This window comes from Gloeophyllum trabeum (genome assembly GCF_000344685.1).
Source record: "Gloeophyllum trabeum ATCC 11539 unplaced genomic scaffold GLOTRscaffold_00004, whole genome shotgun sequence".
Lineage (NCBI taxonomy): Eukaryota > Fungi > Basidiomycota > Agaricomycetes > Gloeophyllales > Gloeophyllaceae > Gloeophyllum > Gloeophyllum trabeum.
In genome coordinates this window covers 148,199-170,998 of record NW_006920413.1, presented here as the reverse complement: position 1 = coordinate 170,998, position 22,800 = coordinate 148,199, and the positions used below count along the sequence as shown (strand labels likewise).

General features: G+C 51.7%; 9 protein-coding genes across 9 annotated transcripts; 6 read left to right on the top strand and 3 right to left on the bottom strand.

Annotated features, from left to right (window-relative positions):
• Positions 1 to 155: 155 nt before the first annotated feature.
• On the top strand, positions 156 to 986 carry GLOTRDRAFT_92065 (uncharacterized protein; the record flags this gene model as incomplete). The annotated part of the gene is made up of 3 exons (XM_007865854.1): positions 156 to 340; positions 555 to 584; positions 758 to 986. 3 exons carry the CDS (start codon positions 156 to 158, stop codon positions 984 to 986), a joined length of 444 nt encoding a protein of 147 aa, XP_007864045.1.
• A 556-nt stretch (positions 987 to 1,542) lies between these two features.
• On the bottom strand, positions 1,543 to 2,369 carry GLOTRDRAFT_127240 (uncharacterized protein; the record flags this gene model as incomplete). The annotated part of the gene is made up of 4 exons (XM_007865853.1): positions 1,543 to 1,715; positions 1,769 to 1,991; positions 2,043 to 2,225; positions 2,283 to 2,369. 4 exons carry the CDS (start codon positions 2,367 to 2,369, stop codon positions 1,543 to 1,545), a joined length of 666 nt encoding a protein of 221 aa, XP_007864044.1.
• A 73-nt stretch (positions 2,370 to 2,442) lies between these two features.
• Positions 2,443 to 3,184, top strand: GLOTRDRAFT_110322 (uncharacterized protein). Its single transcript, XM_007865852.1, has one exon. It carries the CDS (start codon positions 2,623 to 2,625, stop codon positions 2,833 to 2,835), a length of 213 nt encoding a protein of 70 aa, XP_007864043.1. The 5' UTR covers positions 2,443 to 2,622; the 3' UTR covers positions 2,836 to 3,184.
• Positions 3,185 to 4,260: 1,076 nt separating this feature from the next.
• On the top strand, positions 4,261 to 5,971 carry GLOTRDRAFT_137351 (uncharacterized protein). Its single transcript, XM_007865851.1, has 9 exons — positions 4,261 to 4,370; positions 4,421 to 4,599; positions 4,678 to 4,850; positions 4,902 to 5,019; positions 5,077 to 5,198; positions 5,251 to 5,289; positions 5,350 to 5,461; positions 5,520 to 5,652; positions 5,721 to 5,971. Exons 3-9 carry the CDS (start codon positions 4,776 to 4,778, stop codon positions 5,803 to 5,805), a joined length of 684 nt encoding a protein of 227 aa, XP_007864042.1. The 5' UTR covers positions 4,261 to 4,370; positions 4,421 to 4,599; positions 4,678 to 4,775; the 3' UTR covers positions 5,806 to 5,971.
• Positions 5,972 to 7,826: 1,855 nt separating this feature from the next.
• Positions 7,827 to 8,915, bottom strand: GLOTRDRAFT_92062 (uncharacterized protein; the record flags this gene model as incomplete). The annotated part of the gene is made up of 5 exons (XM_007865850.1): positions 7,827 to 7,902; positions 7,932 to 8,154; positions 8,213 to 8,225; positions 8,253 to 8,471; positions 8,862 to 8,915. The coding sequence occupies 5 exons, from the start codon at positions 8,913 to 8,915 to the stop codon at positions 7,827 to 7,829; spliced, it is 585 nt and encodes a 194-aa protein (XP_007864041.1).
• A 1,307-nt stretch (positions 8,916 to 10,222) lies between these two features.
• GLOTRDRAFT_92061 (uncharacterized protein) lies at positions 10,223 to 11,290 on the top strand (the record flags this gene model as incomplete). The annotated part of the gene is made up of 6 exons (XM_007865849.1): positions 10,223 to 10,268; positions 10,317 to 10,439; positions 10,475 to 10,706; positions 10,772 to 10,786; positions 10,915 to 10,994; positions 11,106 to 11,290. The coding sequence occupies 6 exons, from the start codon at positions 10,223 to 10,225 to the stop codon at positions 11,288 to 11,290; spliced, it is 681 nt and encodes a 226-aa protein (XP_007864040.1).
• A 5,221-nt stretch (positions 11,291 to 16,511) lies between these two features.
• GLOTRDRAFT_92060 (uncharacterized protein) lies at positions 16,512 to 17,066 on the top strand (the record flags this gene model as incomplete). The annotated part of the gene is made up of 3 exons (XM_007865848.1): positions 16,512 to 16,564; positions 16,619 to 16,772; positions 16,869 to 17,066. The coding sequence occupies 3 exons, from the start codon at positions 16,512 to 16,514 to the stop codon at positions 17,064 to 17,066; spliced, it is 405 nt and encodes a 134-aa protein (XP_007864039.1).
• Positions 17,067 to 17,822: 756 nt separating this feature from the next.
• On the bottom strand, positions 17,823 to 19,908 carry GLOTRDRAFT_127236 (cytochrome P450; the record flags this gene model as incomplete). Its single annotated transcript, XM_007865847.1, has 10 exons — positions 17,823 to 18,019; positions 18,077 to 18,493; positions 18,542 to 18,626; positions 18,673 to 18,820; positions 18,871 to 18,941; positions 18,996 to 19,028; positions 19,076 to 19,205; positions 19,256 to 19,442; positions 19,501 to 19,816; positions 19,867 to 19,908. 10 exons carry the CDS (start codon positions 19,906 to 19,908, stop codon positions 17,823 to 17,825), a joined length of 1,626 nt encoding a protein of 541 aa, XP_007864038.1.
• A 1,046-nt stretch (positions 19,909 to 20,954) lies between these two features.
• On the top strand, positions 20,955 to 22,525 carry GLOTRDRAFT_38489 (MFS general substrate transporter; the record flags this gene model as incomplete). The annotated part of the gene is made up of 6 exons (XM_007865756.1): positions 20,955 to 21,069; positions 21,116 to 21,229; positions 21,287 to 21,487; positions 21,574 to 21,688; positions 21,740 to 21,889; positions 21,943 to 22,525. 6 exons carry the CDS (start codon positions 20,955 to 20,957, stop codon positions 22,523 to 22,525), a joined length of 1,278 nt encoding a protein of 425 aa, XP_007863947.1.
• Between the last annotated feature and the right edge of the window lie 275 nt (positions 22,526 to 22,800).

Sequence of the window (22,800 nt, the reverse complement as noted above, 5' to 3'; positions counted from 1 at the left end):
CATCTGAATGCGGACGCTTCATTCCCGAGGAACGAGGAGGAGTTATTTGAGGGGCGTAAGGAGTGAATGAATTCAATGAGGCCTGAGTGCTCGCAGGAAGACCACGATGTCGGCCGGAGGGTTCGGAAGAGCGTGTAGTGGAGGTGGGCTTAGAAATGCCGCGATTGATCACGTCGTCTCTCGTGTCGACGTCGGAAGAGAACAGCAGAGGCCCAGGGTGTACCACGTTCTCGCCAGAGGCCGCGAACGCATCCCCATCGTATATCGGTACTGGAGGAAGTGTCACAGGTGACGAGAAAGGCGTCGGCGGCGGAGGTGGAGGTGGCTGGTGGGATGTCAGGTAACCTCTTTGTGTTGTTCCTGCCATGGGTGTATGGCCTGAATGATGCTCGGAGTGATCGTGACGAGTTGTCGAGCCGTCCATACTCTGGTGGCACCAAAGGTTTCGGCTGCTGGGAGGATGAAACTTGCCAGTGCAGAATAATCTGAGTATTTATATTGTGAGCTGCGTATGGTGCCACACAGAAGCATAACGTACTCGTGGCGTTGCTCAGCTTTTTGTATCTGCATGTGGCGTTCGCGGCGTGAGTCGGACGATATCGAGGCAATATGTCGCGGTCACGACTGCATTGAATGAGCGTAAGAGCGGAGGAGAATCTAGTCTGGCATTAGTCTCAGCCCTTCATATACATCGTCGATACTGAGGGACGACAATAGACGCTCTGGCTTACTGATGGATGAACCTGTCTTGGATCAGACTGAATCAGGAATGGCCCGCGACTCGCACAGTCATTGCTGTGCAGGTCAATACGTTGCAAGTGATTCTTGGCGTTGCCGAAGAAGCTTCCCCAATATGGCAGGACGATAATGAAAGCGTCCATCTGCTGAAGGATGATGATATCCAACGACTACGGTCGACAAGCGCCCGGGTGGCATTCCAGCTAAGAGTCACTTCTGGCTTTTGGCCCTCGGGTCATACGGACTAATTCATTCGTACAGGCCCTTCAAGATCGTCGCCCTGACAGTTCTAGTTATTGTGGGCGCCCTAGTCTCATGTTTCTCCGGACTCGAAGGGCATGATATTAAAATTCAAAAAGTACGTCGGACTCACATCAATGCAGAAATAAATCTCAATTCCGCCAGCGTCGCTGGCCTATCCAAGACGTACAGTCAGGGCGTAGCAGATGTCACACTGGCAGTAGTACAAGGTAAGACGTATTTCCAAGGCTCAGTTCGTCGGTGGCGTCGGCGAGTCGGTCGACCGGCGGTAGTTATTACACCATCCCTATTTGTCAGCAATGTGGCGCGTAGAGCATCTCTTTAATTTGGCATAAGAGCTTTCAGCTGTCCTCTTTCCGGCTCAGAAGAGCACTGAGCGAAAACAACCTGAATATGGTAGAAATATACTACAAAAAAAATGCTGCTGCTTAGAGAAAATATGCCCATTCCATTGAACCCTCGCTCTAGAAAACGGGTGGACACGAAGCTCGGCGATTCCCTACGTCTATTCACTTGAGATACGCACTGCAGCTCCTGATAAGCCTAAGAGGTACCGAGTACCCAGTCAAGCGGAACTTGCTCTAGTTGCTCTGGCGTCAAATCCGCCCAGAGGAACTCTCGCAAAGACATGGATCGGAAGTCAGGGATGGCAGGCGTCCCGCGGGCAGTGACTTCACGTCCATCTCCCAGGGGTAGCGCTGAGATCATGCTCCGTCCTATGAGAGATCGGTAAGTATATTATATCCGAAATATATAAGCACCACTATACCTTGGACTGACCGACTCTCTTGGCTCGCCCTGATATCACGTCTCTCTTGGACGACGGTTTCTTCAAGCTCTGCCTCCAGCTCAGATAGCGTAGTCAAGGGCGACCCAAAATCTGACGGCTCTGGCTGAAGAGCCAGGAAAGCAGAGAAATGCGAAATATTTATCCACTGATCGGCGTCATCGAGAGAAAAGATGGAGCGGTTCGAGAGAAACGGTGGGAATAACTGAAAAAAAAATCAACATCAAGTAGGAGAGAGGTTTGGTATGAACTCAACGAAGTTTCTATAGGCCTTGATCTCTTCGATTGTTGCCGACTCAATCGCTCGATCGCACGGCCCCCAGCCGTCTTTGGCGAGGAACAACTTCACGGGTTCACTCCTTACCCACTTGAACCTGTCAACCATGCGGGTGGAGAACGTCACGGTTGGATAAAGGATTCGAATCCTTGGAGGGAATAACTGTGAAGTGCTCGTTTTATAGGGTATGGTGGTAAGAAAGGATAACGCAGCACTCACGTATTCTTTGTAGGCTTCTAAGACCTCTGAAGAAAAGGAGGCGACGTCCCGTAATTCTGCCTGCGTTATCTGAAGCAACGAGGACATTATGCCAGTGATGCTGGACATCATGCATCCTGGCGTCTTTATATATGTCGAAACCAAGCGTCCTCGTGTGGCTCAGGCCCCGAATCCACATTCAAGCGTACAGCAGTGGCCACACTTGGTGAGACTGGAAGCGTTTACATGCAAAGACGGCTTGCACCGCGATCTTTTCCAAGCAGGCCACAAGGGCCACAATCATTGACACGCCGACTGTTTAGTCAGGAAACGTAGGGCCTGAGGAAATATCTGAGTGGCAATGCTGGAGTTAGTCCTCAAAAAACTCGTCAAAGCGCGAGCTGCTCGTCGGGTGGCACGGATGTGGCAAGGAAAGTTGAGTAGCCGCACTGATATGCTAGGAATCTACGGCTCCGGTTATCCATACGTACCCCGCTACGCCAAGGCTCAGGGCATCCTAAGGCTCTACGATGGAAGGAAGTCAACTCACGTAGGCAGCATTCTTGAGCAGTAGTGAGGGAAAGTCCTCTGGGGAAAGGGACCATCGACGTAACAAACCATTACTTGGGAATAAGGTATCGCGGCGCTGTCCCCGGGCAGATAATGCCTATGGTTCCACGCCCCTTACGTGAGCCAAGGTAGTATTAGCGCTTGATTCTAAGAAAATGGTAGAGAAAGCCTAACATGTCGCGCATAGAACGTACGAAGGGTGATCGGAAAGGCTCATTCCAGGTAAGGTCGATAGACGTGTCACTGACGAACATACAGTATGCGGTAACACGATGGCCTATATCTGCAGGGGTGGCAGTAGAAAGAAGAATATGAGTTGCACCTCCGGACAGAGTTTCCTTCATACATGTAGCTCTCGGCGGGCGTTATCACTAAATGCAATCCTCCCAACAAAGTTGAGGACGCACGGCCCGTAAAAGGAAGGTCGAGGCCATCGTGAAGTGACTGCACAGACGCCTGTGCGGCAAGTCCGCGCAGTGCCTATGTTGCGTTTCCAGTGGAAACTTTCCACGGTCTCTGGCCATTTGAATTCGAGTCTCGACACCAGAACGATGCATACATTATATGTAGAGTACGTAGGGAGGTATATGAAGTATTTTATGTGATATGTACTGAGAATTACAATCTTGTTGGGATGAAAAAGGGGGGTGCAGCAGGCGGCAGCTGTGACTCTTGACACACTGATATCAAAGTTTTTCTCCTGCACTAACTACAGGCTTGTCCGCAAGATATCAGGATGGTGTGGAGTGTATCATAAGTTATGATAAAATACATTGAAGCCCCAAGAGTAAGGAGTTTTATTCACAAGTGATGCATCCATCTTGACAATCTGTCGGAAAAAAGCAATCGTGCCCGAAACACACAGTTAAGGAATCGAACCCGCGGGCTCGAGCATCCAGCATTGCTACCCCTACAAGACAGTCACCATCTACACTACAAGAACTTTTCATAGAGAGATGTCTAATGTTATATATTGTTGCACACAGTGTCTACTGTTATCTATATACGGCCAAGCATAGCCTGAGCCAACCCCGCGCTGCGCTGCGGAGTGACGCTTCGCGCTGCGTGGGGCCCCGTTACGTAAAGCGCGTCCTCAGGTTTGTTGGGAGGATTGCATTTCGTGGCGTTATCATCCACGTCGAAATGTGCAGTTAAAACATAAGCCTTGTTGGGCAATGTGGTCGGAATTGGCCGGTGGCGTCATCCAACTAGCTTATGGGCTCATCGACTTCAATATAAGGACGGCTGCACGCTTTGGAACTTGACTTGATCTCCAACTCTTCGAGGTCTTTCATGATGGAATTCCTAACACTATTTCTCTGATCAAGGTCGGCTCTTGCGCTGCCCCTTCGACATGCGGAATCTCGCTGTGCTTACAGTGTTGCTCGTCCGCTTTGCGTGCTGACTTAGCCTGACGACCTTTCTGTACATGGTGTGCTGTAATTGAGACATAGGACGGCCATGGTTGGAACAGTATGTGGGAGGGACCGAGATACTGGATTGTTTGGCCGCCGAGGCCCGCGGGTGGATTGCACAGAGGTGAGTCACGTTTGCTTACAATCACTGTCCCAATCTCACTGCGTAACCAGTTTGTCCCACCAGACACCATATATATCCGTTTATAGTGCCCTCGATTATGCCGGCCGCCCAGGGTTCCCTCTTTGTACGTACATTGCGCAGCACCAGAAGAGCAGAATAAACCCTTCATTCCAATCGATTGCCCGTGGCTCCGTTTGGTGGGCAGTGTGTGCTACTTGTTAAGTCCCGTGTTCGTAGCCCGTCGCTGTATTCCGATATCGAAGGTCCGTCTGACCCCGGCCGACTCACATGTACCATTCCACGGCAGATAAACGTCCCTCCTTCCCATTTTATCGATACGACTGAATTATGCCAGCAAAATGCTGATCTGTCCTTCCCTCACTCTGCCACTCACCTTGTTCAGCTATGCCTAGCGAAAGTGCGATTCGACCGAATCAAGCTCCCATCGAGGTGATAGGACTAGGTCATGGACGAACAGGGGTGAGATATCCATCTCACGGTCAACATATATCTTGCTAAAGTAAGTGGAAGACGATGTCTTTGGGAGCAGCGCTCGAGATCCTCGGTTTTGCTCCTTGGTATCATATGATTACGATACTCAACGGAAAACGGGCTGGCGATTATGAGGTTTGGAACGCATTGGGCGAAGGTGCGTTGCTCGACGCAATAAGCGATGTTCACCGGCAGAACGACTTGTCATCCATAGGAACGGCGAAGCCTGAAGACCTTGACCGCATTCTCGCCGGGCAGAAGTCCGTCTTGGATTATCCTGCGTCTTTGTATCCCAAGGAGCTATACGAAGCATATCCGAATGCAAAGTTCGTTCTGGTAAGACCTGCGCTATATGCGGTATATCTGTTGTCGACATATGTTGTTGAAGACGGTACGAGACGTTGAGAAATGGATAGCCAGCATGAAGGTAAACTGGGTTCTCGCGCTCAGGAGTCTTCTACTCAGTGCACTGCCTGACCACACTTAGGCGACCCTGGTGGCCGTTAACGACTCCATAGAGGCCATGGACGCTTCGAAGGTGCCTCGGGAAATGGCTGCCACTCACTACTGGTGGAAGACGTATGGTCCTGTCGGAACCAGTCAGTGATCGTGACTCTATGCACAGCATTCGTCTCATCGTGTCCACTTATCATTAAGAACGGGGAAGTGCGGACTTGCATACCGCCTTCAACAGGCATAACGACTACGTCAAGGCTCTGATCCCGGCAGAGCAGCTGTTGGTATACGAGGTTGGCGAAGGCTGGGAACGGTTGTGCAAGTTCCTGAGCGTGTGCGTATCTCTCCCCTGGCTATTCGCTGTACTATCTCGACGAAACCTCATATGGTGTTCCATCCAAGGCCGGTGCCGGACGTGCCTTTCCCGCACGTCAACGATAAGGAGGAGTTTCAGCAGAAACTGGCAAGCAGGATTGAGCTGCACTGACGCTACTCGTGCTATGTGGAAGATGTAAGACAGGCACCACGTATTACGACGCTCTTTACACATGACGAATCCGAGCTGTGGGTGGGGGAGCAATGTTTCGCCAAGACACCACGTCTTATGATATGGAGACTATATAGGCGTTCGTACGGTTATGGTGTAACTGTCGGTACCTCACAATTGAAGGATTGTCAAACGAATGTGTAATTTTTGTCTCGCTCAGATACATGATCAATAATACAAGCAAAGGCTGAAGGAGCTGTGTAGGCTGGACACGACTATGATAAGCTGGTGGTTGTGTATGTGACGGGAGAGCGATAGAGGGTCTGGCGCTTTCGACATCATGCGATGTGGTGGTCGTGTCTGTGCCGATGCACGTTCTCGCTACGGCGTCCACTGACCACCCGACGTCGGAGGACTGTCCCCACCTTAGCTACATAAAGAGGCACCCGCCTATCTTCTGTGAGCGCAGTCCCGTATAACCGATGTTGGAGAAGGACATACCTTTTGCTGACCTTCCTGTACTTGCTAGAGCAGACACTGTGGCAAACTCCAGGAGCGTAACGTAACGTCTTGAGTGAGCCGTGTGATCTCTGAAGTACAATTCCCGCGGCACTTGGCGGGCTGAATGGATATGGCTTGAGTAGATTCGTCCTGGTCCTCTACCACAGACCGCCTGAATCGCCATGTTCCATTCTTCCGTAAGCTGTCGCGAGCTCGTCGGTGTTCGCGTACACAGGCAGGCTGTACACTGATCGCACCGCTCTCCCAGTCAAACATACTGAGAGGAGCGTCATGCGCTGGCGTAGCCGGAACTAATCCCGTACGCGCAAAATTTCCGGATAACCTCCCAAACTCTTGACGGAGTCTACCTCCGGGATCGTATGTGAGATTTGGTATCTGGATCAGTGGGGGTTAGCATGGAGTCGACAAGCGCGACTGTGATGACTAACCATCATGCTGTGAACTTGCATGCTCGGCTTTGTCGATGGCAGAGTCGAGAGTGCAGTGGGGGATGGGTTGAGATTGATGAACGGTCCCTTTGTTATACCGGCAGGCTACCTTGACCCTCGCAACACGGAGTGGCGCCTAGAGTTGACTTAGACAATAAACCACAATACCTTGCCGCGCGCTTTGGCCCTCGCGCGCAGGGGCCAAGGTTGCGAAGGCCATTGCCCCTGGTCGTAACGCCACCGGCTGTACAGCCATAGCTTGGATTGCTTAGACATGTGCGGTCCTTCACGGGGCGGTGGAGGGACGGGAACTGAGAGAGCAGTCAATATGTGTGGAAGTTCTCCTCTTGTTTCGGCGTTAAGGCGATGCCTACGATACAACCAAAAATGCATTTCTTTGCTTCTGTGTTCGCTTAGTTAGAGATCACCACCAGAAGCGAAAGCCGAGAAAGGGGCGATGACGTGGTCAATGACAATGCCAGCCGAGATCAATGTCCAGATGCCACGCTATGGCCTTCGAGCGGCGGCAACGACACACGAGGGAAATGGGCTGCCAGTTAGCCCTCCAGGAAAGAGGTAACGGCTCCAGAAGACCGCGCGTGGTCAATGCGTCAGGCCGACTCGCACGGACATAATGTCGCGCAGCAATGATGAGAAGTGGAAAATTTGTGCCTCAGCCTGGGGAAATGTGTGAGACGCTGTAACCTTACGGTTTAAAGGGCAACAAAGCGTACATACCCCCGCGCGGTAGACATCAACCCGTCCAAGACTGACGGGTCAATGAGTAAGCAAAGGCCTTTCCTGTCATGCGTCGCGTGTACCACAAGAGGCGCTACTTGCTGAGTTCCAGGACATGGGTGAATGCCAGCAACACCCCGCACAAGTATAAAGGGGCATGCTGAGGGATGAAGAGAATCAATACCGTCAAAACTTCTCATTCTGCTCGCTCCTCTCACCTGTGACCGAGCCCTTATATTCAGACACCAACCTAACCGAACGAATTCAACTCCGCAGAAAACATTCCTTGCAAGATGTAAGCCTCTGTCTGATTCACATGCGTCCTCCCACTCATCAGGACTCAGGATCCCTCTCCCGCACGCCCGGCCGTCTCTTTGGCTTCTTGGCACCAGCGATATGCCACATTTCCCTAGCACGGAACCGGGACTATGTACTCACCAGTTCCGCGTTGTGATACCGCTCTCTGGTGGTGCTTGAGCGTCTGGTTCTGTCCTGCACGTCCTTCCGTCGAGAGTCGTGGGTCCTATCCAAGTGGGTGCTGCGAGATCACACGTTCCACACGAAGAACCGAGAATTTCCTCATGGATGGCTATAACACGAGACTCTGAACTCCTCTCTACCCCGGAAGAACGCAGTGATAGGGCATTTCTCTCGTCTACCCCTCCCGATTAGCCAATCAATTGGGTGGATAGAGGATGAGAAGCGTGACACTGACGCACCTGGTGTGCGATGCTACAGGGAGATACCGGAGTACCTCACTGCGCTCCGAGTGAACAAGAGACTACCGCATTGCAAGGTCTGATGTGTATCTTTGCGATTGACTCGACCTCCAGAATTCACCAGCCATGCCGCGCTCTCCTCACTGAACGTCTCCCAGCAAGTGCTGGATGGCGTGCAGTGATAAGAGCGCTTCTTCCTGTCCGTGTAATTCGTTGTCGGAAGTGTGTCATTATCTCTGTGCCGCTCCGCTCTTTCCAGCTAGATACACGCCAGTACATCTAAGTAATTACTTATCGTAGAGAACTGAGAAATAATATACAGTACAACAGGCCCTTACTTTGATATTCGCGTTAGGTACTTGAAGTACGGCACTTCGTCGACGGGACGCCGAGACGAGCAATCGTGTCTATCTTGCTGTGCTGACGCGAGACGCCGCACGAACGGGTCGTTGCTGGAGTATGAATCATAGCGTCTTCTGAGGAAATAGCTAGCAATAACTTATGCGCGGAGAGTGCTGGTATTGGTATGGCAGAACAAGAAATAGAAACCGAATTCCAACTTGAAGTCCGTCATGATGTCATACTCCTAACCCCGTGCTTTCGTTGTATCGCTGGCAGACTGCAGTCTGTCTTTCTCGATATTGCTGACCTTGTCTTTCCGCCGAAAAGTCAGCGCATCAAACTTCAGCTCCCTCGCATCCATCCAGTGGATAGTGCTCAGAAGATTTTATGTGTGATAGAGACAACCGCGACAGATTCGGACCCGAATTGCTACAATGCTGCTAGTTGATCTAGAAACTTGGTAGCCGTGGAGGTATATCCTCCGAGCGAGTTCGGGATCTAAACAGATCGGAAATCTAGGAGCTGGGGGAAGGCATTGTCATGTATGACCATTGTTGGAGACTGATCGTAGTTATGTCGAGGGAAGATGCGACTCGGTCACTCGGAGGCAGACACGGTATCCATTGGTGAGTGTACACAATCATTACTGGTCGTCAGAACACCGTCGTCCCTCGTTGAGTTTTTATTCGCGTTATGATAGAACCACAGGTTTTTATGTGTGTCTGGTATGAAATTCAACTACTCTACGGCCGAGCTCTCGACGCTGCCATGCAAATGCTATCCTATCAAAATAATCCCTTCCTTTGGATCCACCTTCGTCCCTGCATCTCTTTGTTCTTCAATCTCTCACTCAACGTAGCACAGTGGCCCCTATTATTGCCCCATCGTGCTCGGACCTCCGCCAGTCATGAATGATAGCGTCAGTGTATGGCATACTACCAACCTGTGGTTATCCCGCTTTAACTCACTCCTCATCAAAACTAGACCGGTTATGACGGGGAGCCCACAGACGGAGTGCTGTAATCTGTCCCTGCTGGGCAATTGGAGTCGATAGCGTGCCGCTCCTATCTCGATCTACCGCACTCAGGATTGGGATGCAATGGAGAGACGCTTGAGGGTGGCCTCTCACGGGTCTTTTGTATTTCGAATTCATACCCGCAGATGCAAGACCGACCAAGTCGACGCTCCTGTAGCTCCTGTACTTATATTTCGGGAACACCGTGGCTGTATCACCACCTGATGCATCCGAAGACTCTCTTTTCTGCCTTTAACCGTTCCCACTACTGATTTTGCGTTTCTAGAGCTTCTCCGGAGGCAATACCATCACAGCTTGGCCACCGCTGGTGCCGGGCACTGGCACCAGCGATATGCCAGGCAGCCACGGTGTCGTCTCCCTTTCCATCACTCCCTACGCCTTGCAACTCACCTGGCGTGTAAAGGCACACCGGCATAGGCTCTTGCTCGCTCTGGTTTTATACCGTACTCTTTGTGAAACATTGCCACTTAAGGTGCATGGTCTCGCTTCATGATCATTGTTGAGCTTGGATGTGGCGCGCGTGGCCCAGTCGAGACTTTTAGGGCGTGGTCTCACGATTGTAACTCGCTCATGCCACACTGATGTTCCAGTGCCGCGGTATCAAGCGTCGTCCTTGACGAGCCGCCCTCTTGATGGAGACGCATCCAATCGGAAGCGCGAGACTTAGAAGACATACAGGTACGTGTCATAAATATCTGTGGGCTTTTCTGTGACGTACGTCCACAGGTCTCGGACTGACAAGCCAATATTGCGGCGCGAGTGGGCGCGACTTACGCCAAGTTTGGGAACGGCAGCGGCTTCTCAGTGGCATCAGTGCCTGCCTCTCACGCTTAGTAAACGCGTCCCTAGGTTCGTCCCACTGACTGTTAGATGTGGCTTCGCAGCACATACGGCGATCCTGAAGGCCACTCAGAAGAACAATGCCGGCACACATGGTACCAATGCCCTTCCCGATAAAGGTGCGGTTCTGAGTTGCGTATCCAAGAGACTTCGCAACGGTGTGCTTCTGAGTTTGGAGGGGATGTGGCAGGGAGGGGCTCTATGGCAGAGGACACAACGCTCGGCTGGCGGATATAAGGACGTCCGACGAACTGATGATGACCCACACCTCGCATCGTACCTCCCTCACCTTCAGCGCTCGATATCTCGAGACCTTCACACTTTACTTGCTGTCTGCGTAGCCCCATTGCTGCGATGTACGTCTCTTGAACCTCAATCGATGACGCAGCTAAACGCTCACCTTATACCAGGAATCCTTCTTCATTACCCTGGGAAGGTGACCCATGGCACTTCGGGTCACGTCCGCCATCTCTCTCATTGACAGGCACCAGCGATATGCCAATCTTGCCGGGGATCCTCATATCATCACTGTCGTACGGGAAGATTACAAACCTCCTACGGGAGGTTTGACTCGCATAGCCATCCTGACGGAATTGGATTATCGATGGTGAGAACTCCCTCGTCTTTGCGGTGCGCCAGTCTGACTCCATATTTGACTAGCTTGACCGCGCACAGTTTGCCGGGAACACTGCCAAGTGGACTCTGTCGGATACTCGCCCACAGAGCGAGTGGTCAAGCTGGTATGGCACCACTTAGCGACCGAGCGGATGGAGAAGGACGCTCCCCAAGGCGTTAGGAACCCCCAGCATACCTATGCCTTGCCGCCGCAGAACTCACAGATGACTGGAACGCTACAGTGAGCTCCATATCGACCAGGCGGATCGAATTCCGGTACACTCAGCCAGCTGCCCTGGTAATGCTCTTGCCCTAGGTGTCCGATCCCCTAGACTCCCTCCAACCCCTGCGGAGCCACCATACTCCGCTCACTGAACGTCTTCTAGCAGGTGCTCGGCGACGTTCAATGAAAGGAGTTTCGTTGTTCCCGGTGTCAACGGGTGTGCAATTTCCCACTGAGGACTATGTCCGAGCTCGAAAACCCCGAGCTCATGGGGAGCTCCGCCTTACCCACTTGTTCATATGATTTGTAACCTGTCTGCCGTAGGATCCTTGTTCCCAATACACTTATGTAGGACCTTTTACATTCCACTCCATGTCTTCTGCTTCCAAGTGTATAGACGTTGGCGAAGGATGGGAAGGGGTTTGCAAGTTCCTACGTTTCCTTTAATCTTTCACTCGATTCCACGGCTGGTGCCGGATGTACTCATACCGCACGTCAACGATAGGGACATGTTTCGCCAGAAACCCCCCAGGGGGCTGATGTAAGTGTAGTCCTATGGTTTAGTTGACATGTGTCCATTGCTGCGACACTAGTCAGGTAATGTTGGAGGTGTGAGATATGCAGGACGTATCACGACACGCGGTACTCGTGATGACGGACAGCAATTCTCGAATATATCACATTTACCGGAGAGTAGTAGTAAAGCGGTCGTATCACTATGTTGTGGTTATGACACCTCACACCAAGGGAATGATCAAACGAGTGTATGATTGATAGCTTCGCTCAGATACATGATCAGTAATACAAGCACAGCGTGAAGGAGCGGCACGGCGGGAATGAGCTGGTGGCTTTGGGTACGGCGGGAAGCGTTAGAGGGTCTGGTGTCTGGGACATTATCCGATATGGTGGTCGTGTCTGTGCCGGCGCATGATCTCGCTTCGGGGTCCATTAATCACCCAACGTCGGAGCACTGTCCCCACCGAAGCTACATAAGGAGGTACCAGGCGATCTCCTTTCAAAGGTTTCAATGAGCATGCAGTGCTGCCAGTGTAGAACCAACGTGGGAGGATGTACTTTTTCCTGACGTTCTGGTACTCTGCTAGAGTAGACGTTGTGGCACGCCCAGAGCGCGTGACGTGAGTAGTGGGTCTCGCAATCTCTGAGATGAATACCCCGCTGTACTTGCTGGTCGGAGTAAACATGGTATGAGCGCCATGTTCCACTCTTCTGTGAGCCGTCGGGGACTTCTTGTCCGCGTACCCAGGTAGGAGGGACGTTGACTGCGCCGCTCTCCCAGTCGAGTATGCTGAGAGGAGCGTCATGCGCTCGCGTAGCCGGAAGTGGTCCAGTACGCAAGTATTTCCGGGTAACCTCACAAACCGCCGGACGGAATATTCCCCCGGGGTCATCTGTCGAAGTAGGTATCTGAATGGTCGTGAGTATGGATTCTAGGCGTTCAGTGACAATGACTTACGATCATGTTGTGGAGTTGCATCCTCGGCTTTGTCGATTGCAGAGTCGAGCGTGTAGTGGGGGATAGGCTGGAAGCATGAGACGTCCCTCTTTATATACCCCCGAACTATCTTCGCCCTCGCAACACGGAGTTGCAACCATATGTCGCTCAGACATCAAACCACAATACCTTGCGGAGCGCTTTGCCCCTCGCGCGCATGGGCCACGGTTGCGAAGGCCGTTACGTCTGTCGAAAAGCAACTGCCTGTACGACTTCGCTTGGCCATGCGCCGTCCGCAATCAGCCTCAGAAGCCCGCAATGACTTTCGGGCGGTGGCACAAGAGCGCCACGGGCTGCCAAATAGCCCTAGAGAAACAAGAACGCGTTTCATGAACCAGCGCGCGAGGTCAATGCGTCGGATCGGTGCGTAGACACACAGACATAATGGAAAAGTGGAAACTTGGTACCTAGACCTGCAGAAGGTCGTGAATATCTGAAACCGCGGAATTCAACAGGTACCAAGGCGACCGTACTCCAGCCCGGTAGACTTGGACCTGAGGTCACGGAACAGCACATCAATCCGTCCAAAGCTAGCGGGTCAATGAACGAGGAAAGGCCCGTCCTGTCAGGAATCGGACGTGGAAAAAGAGACACCACTTGCAGAGTTCTGGTCGGGGCTCTGTCTCAACGCCAGCAACACTGGACCTGGGTATAAGTAGGCATGTTAAGGAATAACGAGCACGAACGCCGTACAGACTCCTCATATCTTGTCGAACCTCTCACCTGCAACTAAGTCTAACCGAGAAGTGACAGCAGCACTTCCTGACACGATGTAAGCCTACATCTGGTTCACGTCCGTCCTTGGACGTATCTGCTCTCATGATCGTTGCCCCAGCCACGCCGCGGTCTCTCTGCCTTATGGGCACCAGCGATATGCCAGTTTCCGTCGTTCATTCGATAAGCATTTGTCAGTCGAAGATTGCAGCTGTCCTAGAGGGCACTTTGCACGCGTTGGCTTTCCGTTCTGCTTTATCGCCGCAGTCGCGACGGGTAGCCTAGCGGGACGTTAGATGCTCGAGGCGGATACGGCGCCGTTGTACTCACCCTACCCAACGCGTCCAAGGCTCCAAGCGAACCAATGAAACCGCATACTCACCAGCGCCGGGTGCGGACACGCCCCTCTGGTATAGCTTGATCAACTCCTGTCTTCCGGTTGATCGGTGTCAGCATTCGTGAACTATGGGAACTAAGACGATAACGCGCCCCTTGGACAGATGGGCTCGGAGCAACAACGTCGGGATTGCTGAAGTCTACCCAGAACTTCGTCCGAACTCAATCACACACATTTCGATGCAGCGCTCTCCTCACTGAACGTCTCCTAGCAGGGGCTAGGCGGCGCCCAGTGAGAAGTGCGCTGCTGCGAGGAGGTAGATGCTTTCCTCAAGTTCGATGGAGGGAGTGCAGCGTTGTCGGCGCTCCGTTGCATGGTTTTCGCCTACCAGGTCCGTTCCAAAATATTATAAGTATATGATATGCATGAATTATAAAGCACGGCAGGTGCTTACTTTGACGTCCACGTCAGTATAGCACTTCGGGAGACGATAAAGACAACCCATTTACGTCCTGCGGTGGGATCGCATTCACAAATCATGGCTGGTATTGGGAGATAATAACATCATGACGGAGTTTTGCGATACAAATTGCTGGCGGCAGTGTGTAGTGCTGGTTCAGTGCGTGAAACAAATGAGGTAAGGCTGAGACTCAGCTGAAAACAAGTCCGTTATGACGTCATAGTCCTAACCTCGTCGCGCTGGCAGTCTGTCTTGAGTCTTGACCTCGTCTTTCGCCAGCAAGTTACTATCAGCAGCACTCAGCATCCGACCCTCAGGGTTCATCTTATGTTCTGGGCTCAGCGGATTACCAGCGGTGGTGCCGCAAATCCGAGTGTGCCCGAGGCAGATTCGATTACTAGTTTTCACAATGGTCCGAACAGATTCAGGTTTGCAGAAACTTCGCAGCCGTGAAGGAGAGGTATATCCTTAAGCTTAAGGAAAGCCTAGGATGAGAAAGGATTAAAAATGCAGGGGCCTGAGGAAGGCATTGTTATGCGCAGCGGAAGAAGAGACTCGGAGGCAGAGACAGGACCCATCGGTGAGCATACACAAAATTATTACTGGTCGTCAGAACGTCGTCATACTTGTCGAACGTTTGCCCAGTTTATGATAGCGTTATCAGAAAGTTGACGTGGGCGTCTGGGACGTCCTTCCACTGCTCTACAGTCGAACTGTCATGGGCATGACGCTTCTAGAAAGATGCTACACTATCGAGATAATGCCTTCCCTTAATCCATTTGCTTCCTTTTGATTCTCCTCAGTGCCTTAATTCCGATAGTCTTCACCCTCTCGTTAACCCCAACCCAGTGGGCCCATCTTTGAAGACCGTCCCGCCTGTGCTACAATCGTGCCTCGGACATCCGTCACCTACGAGTGACAGCGTCAGTGAGGCTACTTACCGACTCTTTCTCCTTCTGTTCCAACACTTTCACCCGGAAATCGAGACGCCCCTCGATGGAGGTTCCTGAAGACGTGGTATTGTATCACGTCCTGGACTGCAGGGTAGTTGGAGTTGGTACGTGCCGCTCCTATGTCTATCGAGTGCGCCTAGGTCTGGTATGCGGAGGAATGATGGTGAATGGTGGTCTTGTATGGGTCAGCAGTATTTCGAAGTCATATCCGCAAACGTAAGAAGACTGGTGTGTGTTCCGTTCAAAACAGCGACGACATCGATGCTCCTATATTTATAATTTGCGAGCGCCATATCTTGTGCCGTTACTTCATATTCCAACGCCCCCTCCTCTATATTCCTAATCGTTTCACCAGTCCATCCCCCACCTTGCGTTATTGAAGGCTACTTCGGAGCCAACCACGTCATAGCTTGGCCACCGCTGATGCCGAGCACTGGCACCAGCGATATGCCAGGCAATGAGGGTGTCGTCTCCCTTTCCATCCGTCCCGACCGCTTGCAACTCACCTGGTCCGTAACTGCACAGCGCCATACGCTCTTGTTTGTTCGCCATCTTATATTGTGCCGCTTCTGAAACATCGCCAATCAGCATTGTTTCGCGTATTCGCAGAGCTTGGACCTGGTGAGCTTTGCCCGATCGAGACGTTTAGGGGTGGTCTCACAATTTCACGTCGCTAATGCCACGCAGGTGTTCCAGTGGCGCGGCATTGAGCGTTGTATCTGGCCAGCCGCTCCCTTGCTGGAGAGACACACAAGACGACCGGGTACGTATTCTAAATATGTGTGAAGCCCGTGATGACGTACGCTCATAGGTTTTGGGACTGGCAAAGCAAACATGACGCGCGATTGAGCATGGCTTCCGCAAGATCTAGTTGCGGACTGGCTTCTCGGTGGCATCAGTGTCTGCCACGTACGCTTAGCGAGCGCGTTGCCTACGTCATCCCAATGCAACGGTGCTTTGCGTCAAATGTGGCTAAGAAGCACGCATATCGCCTGAAGTACACCCGGAAGAACAATGCGTGCACACATGGTAGTCCCTTAACCACAAAGGTGCCGGTTCGAGTTGCATTTCCTGGAGACCTAACAACGGTGGCCTTCTGAATTTGGAGGAAAGGTGGCACGTTGGCGCTCTGTGGCAGAGGTCACAGCACTCGGTTGGCGTATATAAGGCGGTCGGATGAACTCCTGCTGAGCCAGAACTCGCATCGTACCTCCCTCCCCTCTGCCTCTTTCGCACTTCAAACGAGAGTCCCACCTTCAGCGCTCGATGTCTAGAGGCCTTCAACTTTACTTCCCTATGCGTAGCGGCATCGTCGCGAGGTGAGTTTCGCAAGCTCCTCTAGAACGTGTGGCACATTACTCACCCTACACCAGGAATATCTGGTCATTATCCTGGGAGGGAGACCCATGGCACTTACGGTCACGTCCGCCATCTCTCTCATTGACGGGCACCAGCGATATGCCAATCTTGCCGGGGATCCTCAAATCCTCGCTGGTCTACGGGAAGATTACAAACCTCCTACGGAAGGTTTGACCCGTATAGTCATCCTGACGGAGGTCGTCCATCGACGGTGAGAACTCCCTCTTCTTTTCAGTGCGGCTGTCTGACTCCGTATTTGACTAGGTTGACGGCGCGTGCTGCGAGGTCCTCGTCCAAACCAACTCGGTTCGAGACCCGCCTCCAGATGGAGCGGTCGAGCTGGCATGGCACCAGAGAGCGATCGAGCGGATAGGGAAGGACGCACCCCAAGGTGTTAAGAGCGTCCGGCATACCTGTGTCTTGCCGTCGCACAACTCACAGAAGACTGGAACACCAAAGTGAGCTCCAGATCGACCGGCGGATCGAATTCCGCTATACTGAGCAAGCCGCCCCTGGAATGCTACACTCCCATTCCCCCTGTGGAGGCATCGCACTCCGCTCACTGAACGTCTTATAGCAGATGCTCGGGGACGTTCAGTGATAGGAGTGTGATGTTGTCAGCATAGCTTTGGTAAGTAAGGCTCTCTGAGGAGATCTTTGAGGTAGGCAGATGTATAGCTATTGAAATGAAGGGGGGGAATCACAATATGGCTTACGGAATGCACATTTCATGAGCGAGAGGAGAAGCCTTCCATTTTATGACACTTTTCCATTGTAATAAGAACTGGGCGGTATTACGACGTTCCTATGGAATACCAATTGATCAGTGTAAGGTAGTGGTCAATGCAGCGACTATGAGAGACTTTGTTGAAACGGTACATCGGCTCCTAGGTTTCACCGCATATCTGACACGGAGAACCATAGATGAGTTCTAACATATCCCCTCCAGGGAGACACTGTTGTGAATGGCCGTGCACACCCACCGACGATCGGGCAAGATAATAGCGTGCATGCTCATGACGGGGGGGATGAACCTTGTGCCTGCGCCGTAGATTACGTTCCCACCTCCAGAAGACGCGTCCTCCATCCGGTCGCAACTATGAAACCCGGCAAAGTACGGACAAAAGATTACTTCATTGCACTGAAACATAAAATCACTTCTACTCTATTCACAATGGAACGAGGACAGATAGAACGTCACAGGACTGCAAGTTAACTCTAGCCCGTGGACCGTTTATTAATTTTGACGAGTAACGGTTCCCCGAATATTGTGGACCTCACGCCTGATATGGCCTGGATCCAGCGTTCAGAATCAAACTTATCACTGAAGGCGATGTCGAAGGTCAAGAACAAGTACGCGGAGGCCATTCGAAGTTCGCGTATAGCCAGATTTCTTCCCATGCAACTGAAGGGACCTGTCATTGGGGTAAGACTCGACCATACTACGGCATAATGAATTCAATTTGACGCACCGAATGAGAAGCACATCAAAGCTGATCTGTCGGCTTTACCTTCGACGAGGTGCTCAGTGTTCAGCCAGCGTTCAGGACGGAACGAGAGCGGATCGGGGCCGAAATGCTCTGGCGAGACCTGGATTGCATACGCCGGGACGCTGACTACTGTACCTCCTGGTATATATTTTCCTTCTAAGATCATCCCTCGTGGAGGCACGACGCGGGGAAGTCCCGGAAAGGGAGTGCCCAAGCGCAGGGATTCCTTTACAACGGCGTTGAGGTATGGGAGACTTGCGAGCACGCTGGAATTAAGAGCTTGAGACGGGTCACGCATGAAGGCCGAGTCGATTTCAGCGCGCAGCGTCTTCAGAGCGGTGGGACTACTGATCATATAGTATAGCAGGAACGTGAGCACCGATGCCGTAGAGTCCGATCCTGGAGTTATGTGAGTCACAGTGCCCGCGTAGTGTATCTGCCCCTTACCGGCTTGAACAGCGAATACTGAGTCTTCCACCAGCTCCTCGTCTGACATGGTCGCGGATTTCTCCTCAGAGTCTATTTCTCCCAACTAAAGAAATTTATTGACAGGCTTGCACCCACGGATTTCGACATACCAGATGTGCGGATAAGTCGTTGTGCGGACCATTTGTATCCATCTTTCGGGTCCGCATCAGAGTATCCGAGAAACGCTTCAGAGCATGGATGTCCTTCGTGATAGGCAAGTGATACAAGATGTTAAACAACCACGGCACTTCTCCGAGACTGGCACAGCTGTGAGCGGCTTGCCCGAAGACCCTCAGCTACTCACTCACATCTCAAATGTCATAGTGGCAAAGTGACCGCATTGAACATACGAGTGCGGGTCGCCGTCAGACATAAGCTCCTATTGCAAAGAATTATAAGAGTGTTAAATATGACAAATAGTGAGCCCACGCACTATTCGGTTCGATCCACCGAACACAATGTCGCCCTGAGCGTGTGTGAGAACGAGGGGCGGAACGTAGGAGAACTGCATACCATCAAATCGTATGTGAAATGTTGGAAGCACGGAACAAGGTTCACATTATACTCCGAATCTGACCTATCCTCTAGACAGGACACCAGTTGTTTGACTCTGCGCTTGATAAAGGGCTCATATCCATTTAAACTACACTAAGCATCAATCTATAAAGTCGGTTCACGATCTCAAGTACGCACGCAGAAGGCGTGAACGCGCCGGCCCATCTGGACCTTCTCAGGTTGTGTTCATCTCTGTCGGGGATGAAAAACATGCCTGACGCCTTCGTTCGACCGAGGAGATAGGCGTCGCTCTTATTCATGCAGTCTGCGGCCGTATAAATGGAATTTACAGCATTCAATGACCGGATAGACACTGTGTTGGGGCCTGATAGAACGTTGAGGTAAGCGAAGCGATTTAAGATGATCTAAATCGGAATACAAACCTGTCCGTACGAATACTCCGTATATGTTATGGAGACGCTCGATGGCCAGGTGGCGCTTCCCGGTGTACACAAGTTGGGCGGATTTCAATCCAGAGAGTTTGTGCAGTACCGGTCCGGGAAAGGATGCCAAAGGATGCCAAGGGGAGAGCCGATAAAAGGCCGTAGCAAGTAGAGCTGTTCCTAGCTGTACGCCCACGAATTCCAGACCCCGCAGACCGTCGTTCAGCATGAACCAGCACATGCCGTATTCCATGCATAGCAAGATGAGGGCGACGTCTCCAGGAACTTTACGGATATGACATGTATAAGACAAGCCCTTGGTATTACAGTCAGCAATCCGTGAATACTCAGAACTAAATCACGCACCAAGCCTGAAATGAATGCATCCTGCACGAGGTGGAGGACCATTTGGAATGGGTCGTGGTTGAGTTTCTGAAGAGTAGTAGTCTAGTAAGTTCTGGGATGACTTTTCACTCGTCGGGAGACCTCCGAGTAAATAGTACTTGCAGAGGCTAAGGCAGACGTAGTAATGGCACATCACTGGTAGTCAGCGATCATGATTCCACATCTGCTATCACACGAGCTGCGATAGAGAGCATTAAGAGCACACATTTGGGCAGAACGCACGGCAGTTCATGATCATGATGGTACAGGCATGCAGCGTGAGAACTTGAGGCGAAGGATGGAAGGGATCGGTACTCACGGTCGCGATCTTTCAAGAAGGACTACTCTGTCCCTTGCTTCGAGTTTCATCTGCGATAGTGGCGCTGATCGTGGTGGTTGAGTTGAATTGGCTTCCTATCAAGCTTCCCAAGGCTGTCAGAGTACCCCTTTTCCTGATGTGTGAGGCTCAGATGGCATCGTGCCCTCTCTCATGGATGGAAGTTAGGACACCTTTTCATTAACACCGCCAGGCCATAGAGCTTCTGATGAACCGGCGAGATATCTTTTGCTTTTGTGCCACGGATGATGGAACTGCGCTGAACGACGCAAATAACCTTTGGTGCTGTGCGTCTATAGGACAAGGGTAATCAACCGCATTCTAGGGGTGGAGCGCAGCCTGAAGAGGTCACCTTTCTCTAGACCCCGCTTATCTCCAAGAGACAGGGTGTAAGGGACTAGGCGACTTAGGCGACCCTTCCCCTCTCCTCTGCCCACAATGGACCAAGCAACCTCTGACCACACGCCTCCGACCTCGTCGAAGGCCATATTTCTCTTGATTGTTTTCAGTCTTGCCCAGTTTCTTGATGTTTTCAACAGCTCAGCATTCTTCTCTGCCATCCCCTCCATCTCTGAGCGACTTCAGCTATCTTCCGGCACCTCCGCATGGCTCATCACCGCCTACCAAATCACTTTCGCTCCGTTCTTACTATTGAGTGGACGGCTCAGCGACGTATTCGACCCCAGTAACCGCAATATTTCTCTAGCCGTTGCTTGTGCTGACCCCAGGACCCATGACAGAGAACGTCTTTCTCGCCGGAGTCTTCGTATTCGGAGCAGTGTCGCTGGGAAGTGGCTTTGTCACAAATAAGATTGTTTTCTTAGTATTTCGAGCCATCGTAGGAATAGGTGAATATCGTTTTGTCTTAGACGATCCTAATTGACTTTGTGACAGCTGCCTCCTTGACGATTCCATCGGCACTGAGACTCGTCGTCTTACTGTTTCCTGATCCTAGTTCCCAGGCCAGAGCAATCGCAGGTTTCAGTTGCAGCGTGGCAGTGGGTAATCGTGAATATTCAAGTCGCCGTTTTCGCCTCCACCGACAGCACTGATTGATTGAACCAGTTCTCGGTCTCGTCCTTGGCGCAGTCTTCGTGCAACTGGCGTCTTATCGGTGGATATTTTATTTTGAAGCTATGATTTCCCTCCCAATAGCCCTCCTATGTATGTTCCTTGTTCCGAGTGGTCTTGACATGGGAGTTGGTCACATTCGCCAGTCAAAGAGGAATTTGGATTGGGTAGGGATTGCTCTTTTGACGAGCGAGTGTCGTCTTCCCTCTCTTGGAAGTTGGCACACTAAAGGATGCTCATCCTAGCCGCTCTGCTGCTGTTCGTTCTTGGGCTAACCTCAGCTTCCTCGTCTGGATGGCGTTCGGTGATAGTAATACTCCCCCTCTGTCTCGTTCCCGTCATTGCCGTCGTGTTTGTCCTATGGGAACGTAGAATTCCATCCCAAAATGCCGCTATGTGGGTTAATTGTTGTCTTCTTTTTGCGCTCCTCACATCTTTCTCCCGCAGTCCCTCTAGTGTATGGTCACATCCAAATGTGCCGATATTATGCGGCGTCTCACTTATGCCTATGCTTTGGTGGACGGTTGTATTCTATGTCTTTGGGACGCTCTGGCAAGAGGTCTACTTCTGGAGTGCTTTGCGCTCGGCTGTTCACCTGTGAGTCTTGTTTCAACTGTATCAGCAGGTTCTGTTGACTCGCAAACATGCAGTCTACCAATTGGTATTGGGGGTGTTCTGGTGATGATGTCGGCCGACCGGTTCAGCCACTATTTACATCCTAAATGGGTGATATCTATCGGCTACCTATTCCTGCTCATCGCAACAGCCCTCCTTGCCTTCGCGGATCGGGCTGAACGATACTGGAGCTTCGCGTTTCCGGCCTTCTGTGTCGGAACAGCAGGTGCCGGTACTATCCTCATCCAAACCAAGTGCGTTGCGAATAACTATTGGTCTGGAGCTTACCCTCTGATTATCGACTCGTATAGCATCGCTATCCTACGTTGTACGCCCCCTGCTGTGTCGGGCACCGTGGGTGCGATCTGGAACACAGCGCTGCAGCTCGGATCCGCCGTAGGGATATCTGCAGTCACAGCACTGCAGTCCAATATAGATGAAGCGCATCAAGGCCCCCTGGGGTTCCGAGGGAGGGCGGATGGATTCTGGCTATTGTTTGCTCTCGCAGGCGTTGCGACCCTCGTGTTACTGCTATTCTACCGCACCGATGAACAAACTGAAGATCGAATTTCTATCATGCCTAGCGTAGAGGAAGCAGAAACGAAGGAAATACCGTAGCTGCTGGTTTCATGTCGTACTCACTGGTTCATACCATATATATGCTGCAGACTGGTATCATACATGTTCCGGTTCACACCGAGGATCGTCAGATACCACTAGCCGAGGCACTGACAGTCCACCTATTTGAGTTATGTTTCCGCCGTAAGGCGTACGGCCCTCTTCCCAACCAAGTAGATCAGGTGGATTTGAATTACAAGTTGTATACCCTCAATGGACCTTGAGTACATGTCGTAATCGGCTTGTCTCGGAGCAAAGGCAACATCGGGATGCAT

Bases quoted from the DNA above. Each gene is read 5' to 3' on its own strand.
- GLOTRDRAFT_110322 (XM_007865852.1), top strand. From the start codon at position 2,623: ATGCTGGAGTTAGTCCTCAAAAAACTCGTCAAAGCGCGAGCTGCTCGT.
- GLOTRDRAFT_137351 (XM_007865851.1), top strand. From the start codon at position 4,776: ATGCCTAGCGAAAGTGCGATTCGACCGAATCAAGCTCCCATCGAGGTG. The intron at 4,851-4,901 runs GTGAGATATCCA...AGTAAGTGGAAG, and splicing joins TAGGTCATGGACGAACAGGG to ACGATGTCTTTGGGAGCAGC. The intron at 5,290-5,349 runs GTAAACTGGGTT...GACCACACTTAG, and splicing joins AATGGATAGCCAGCATGAAG to GCGACCCTGGTGGCCGTTAA.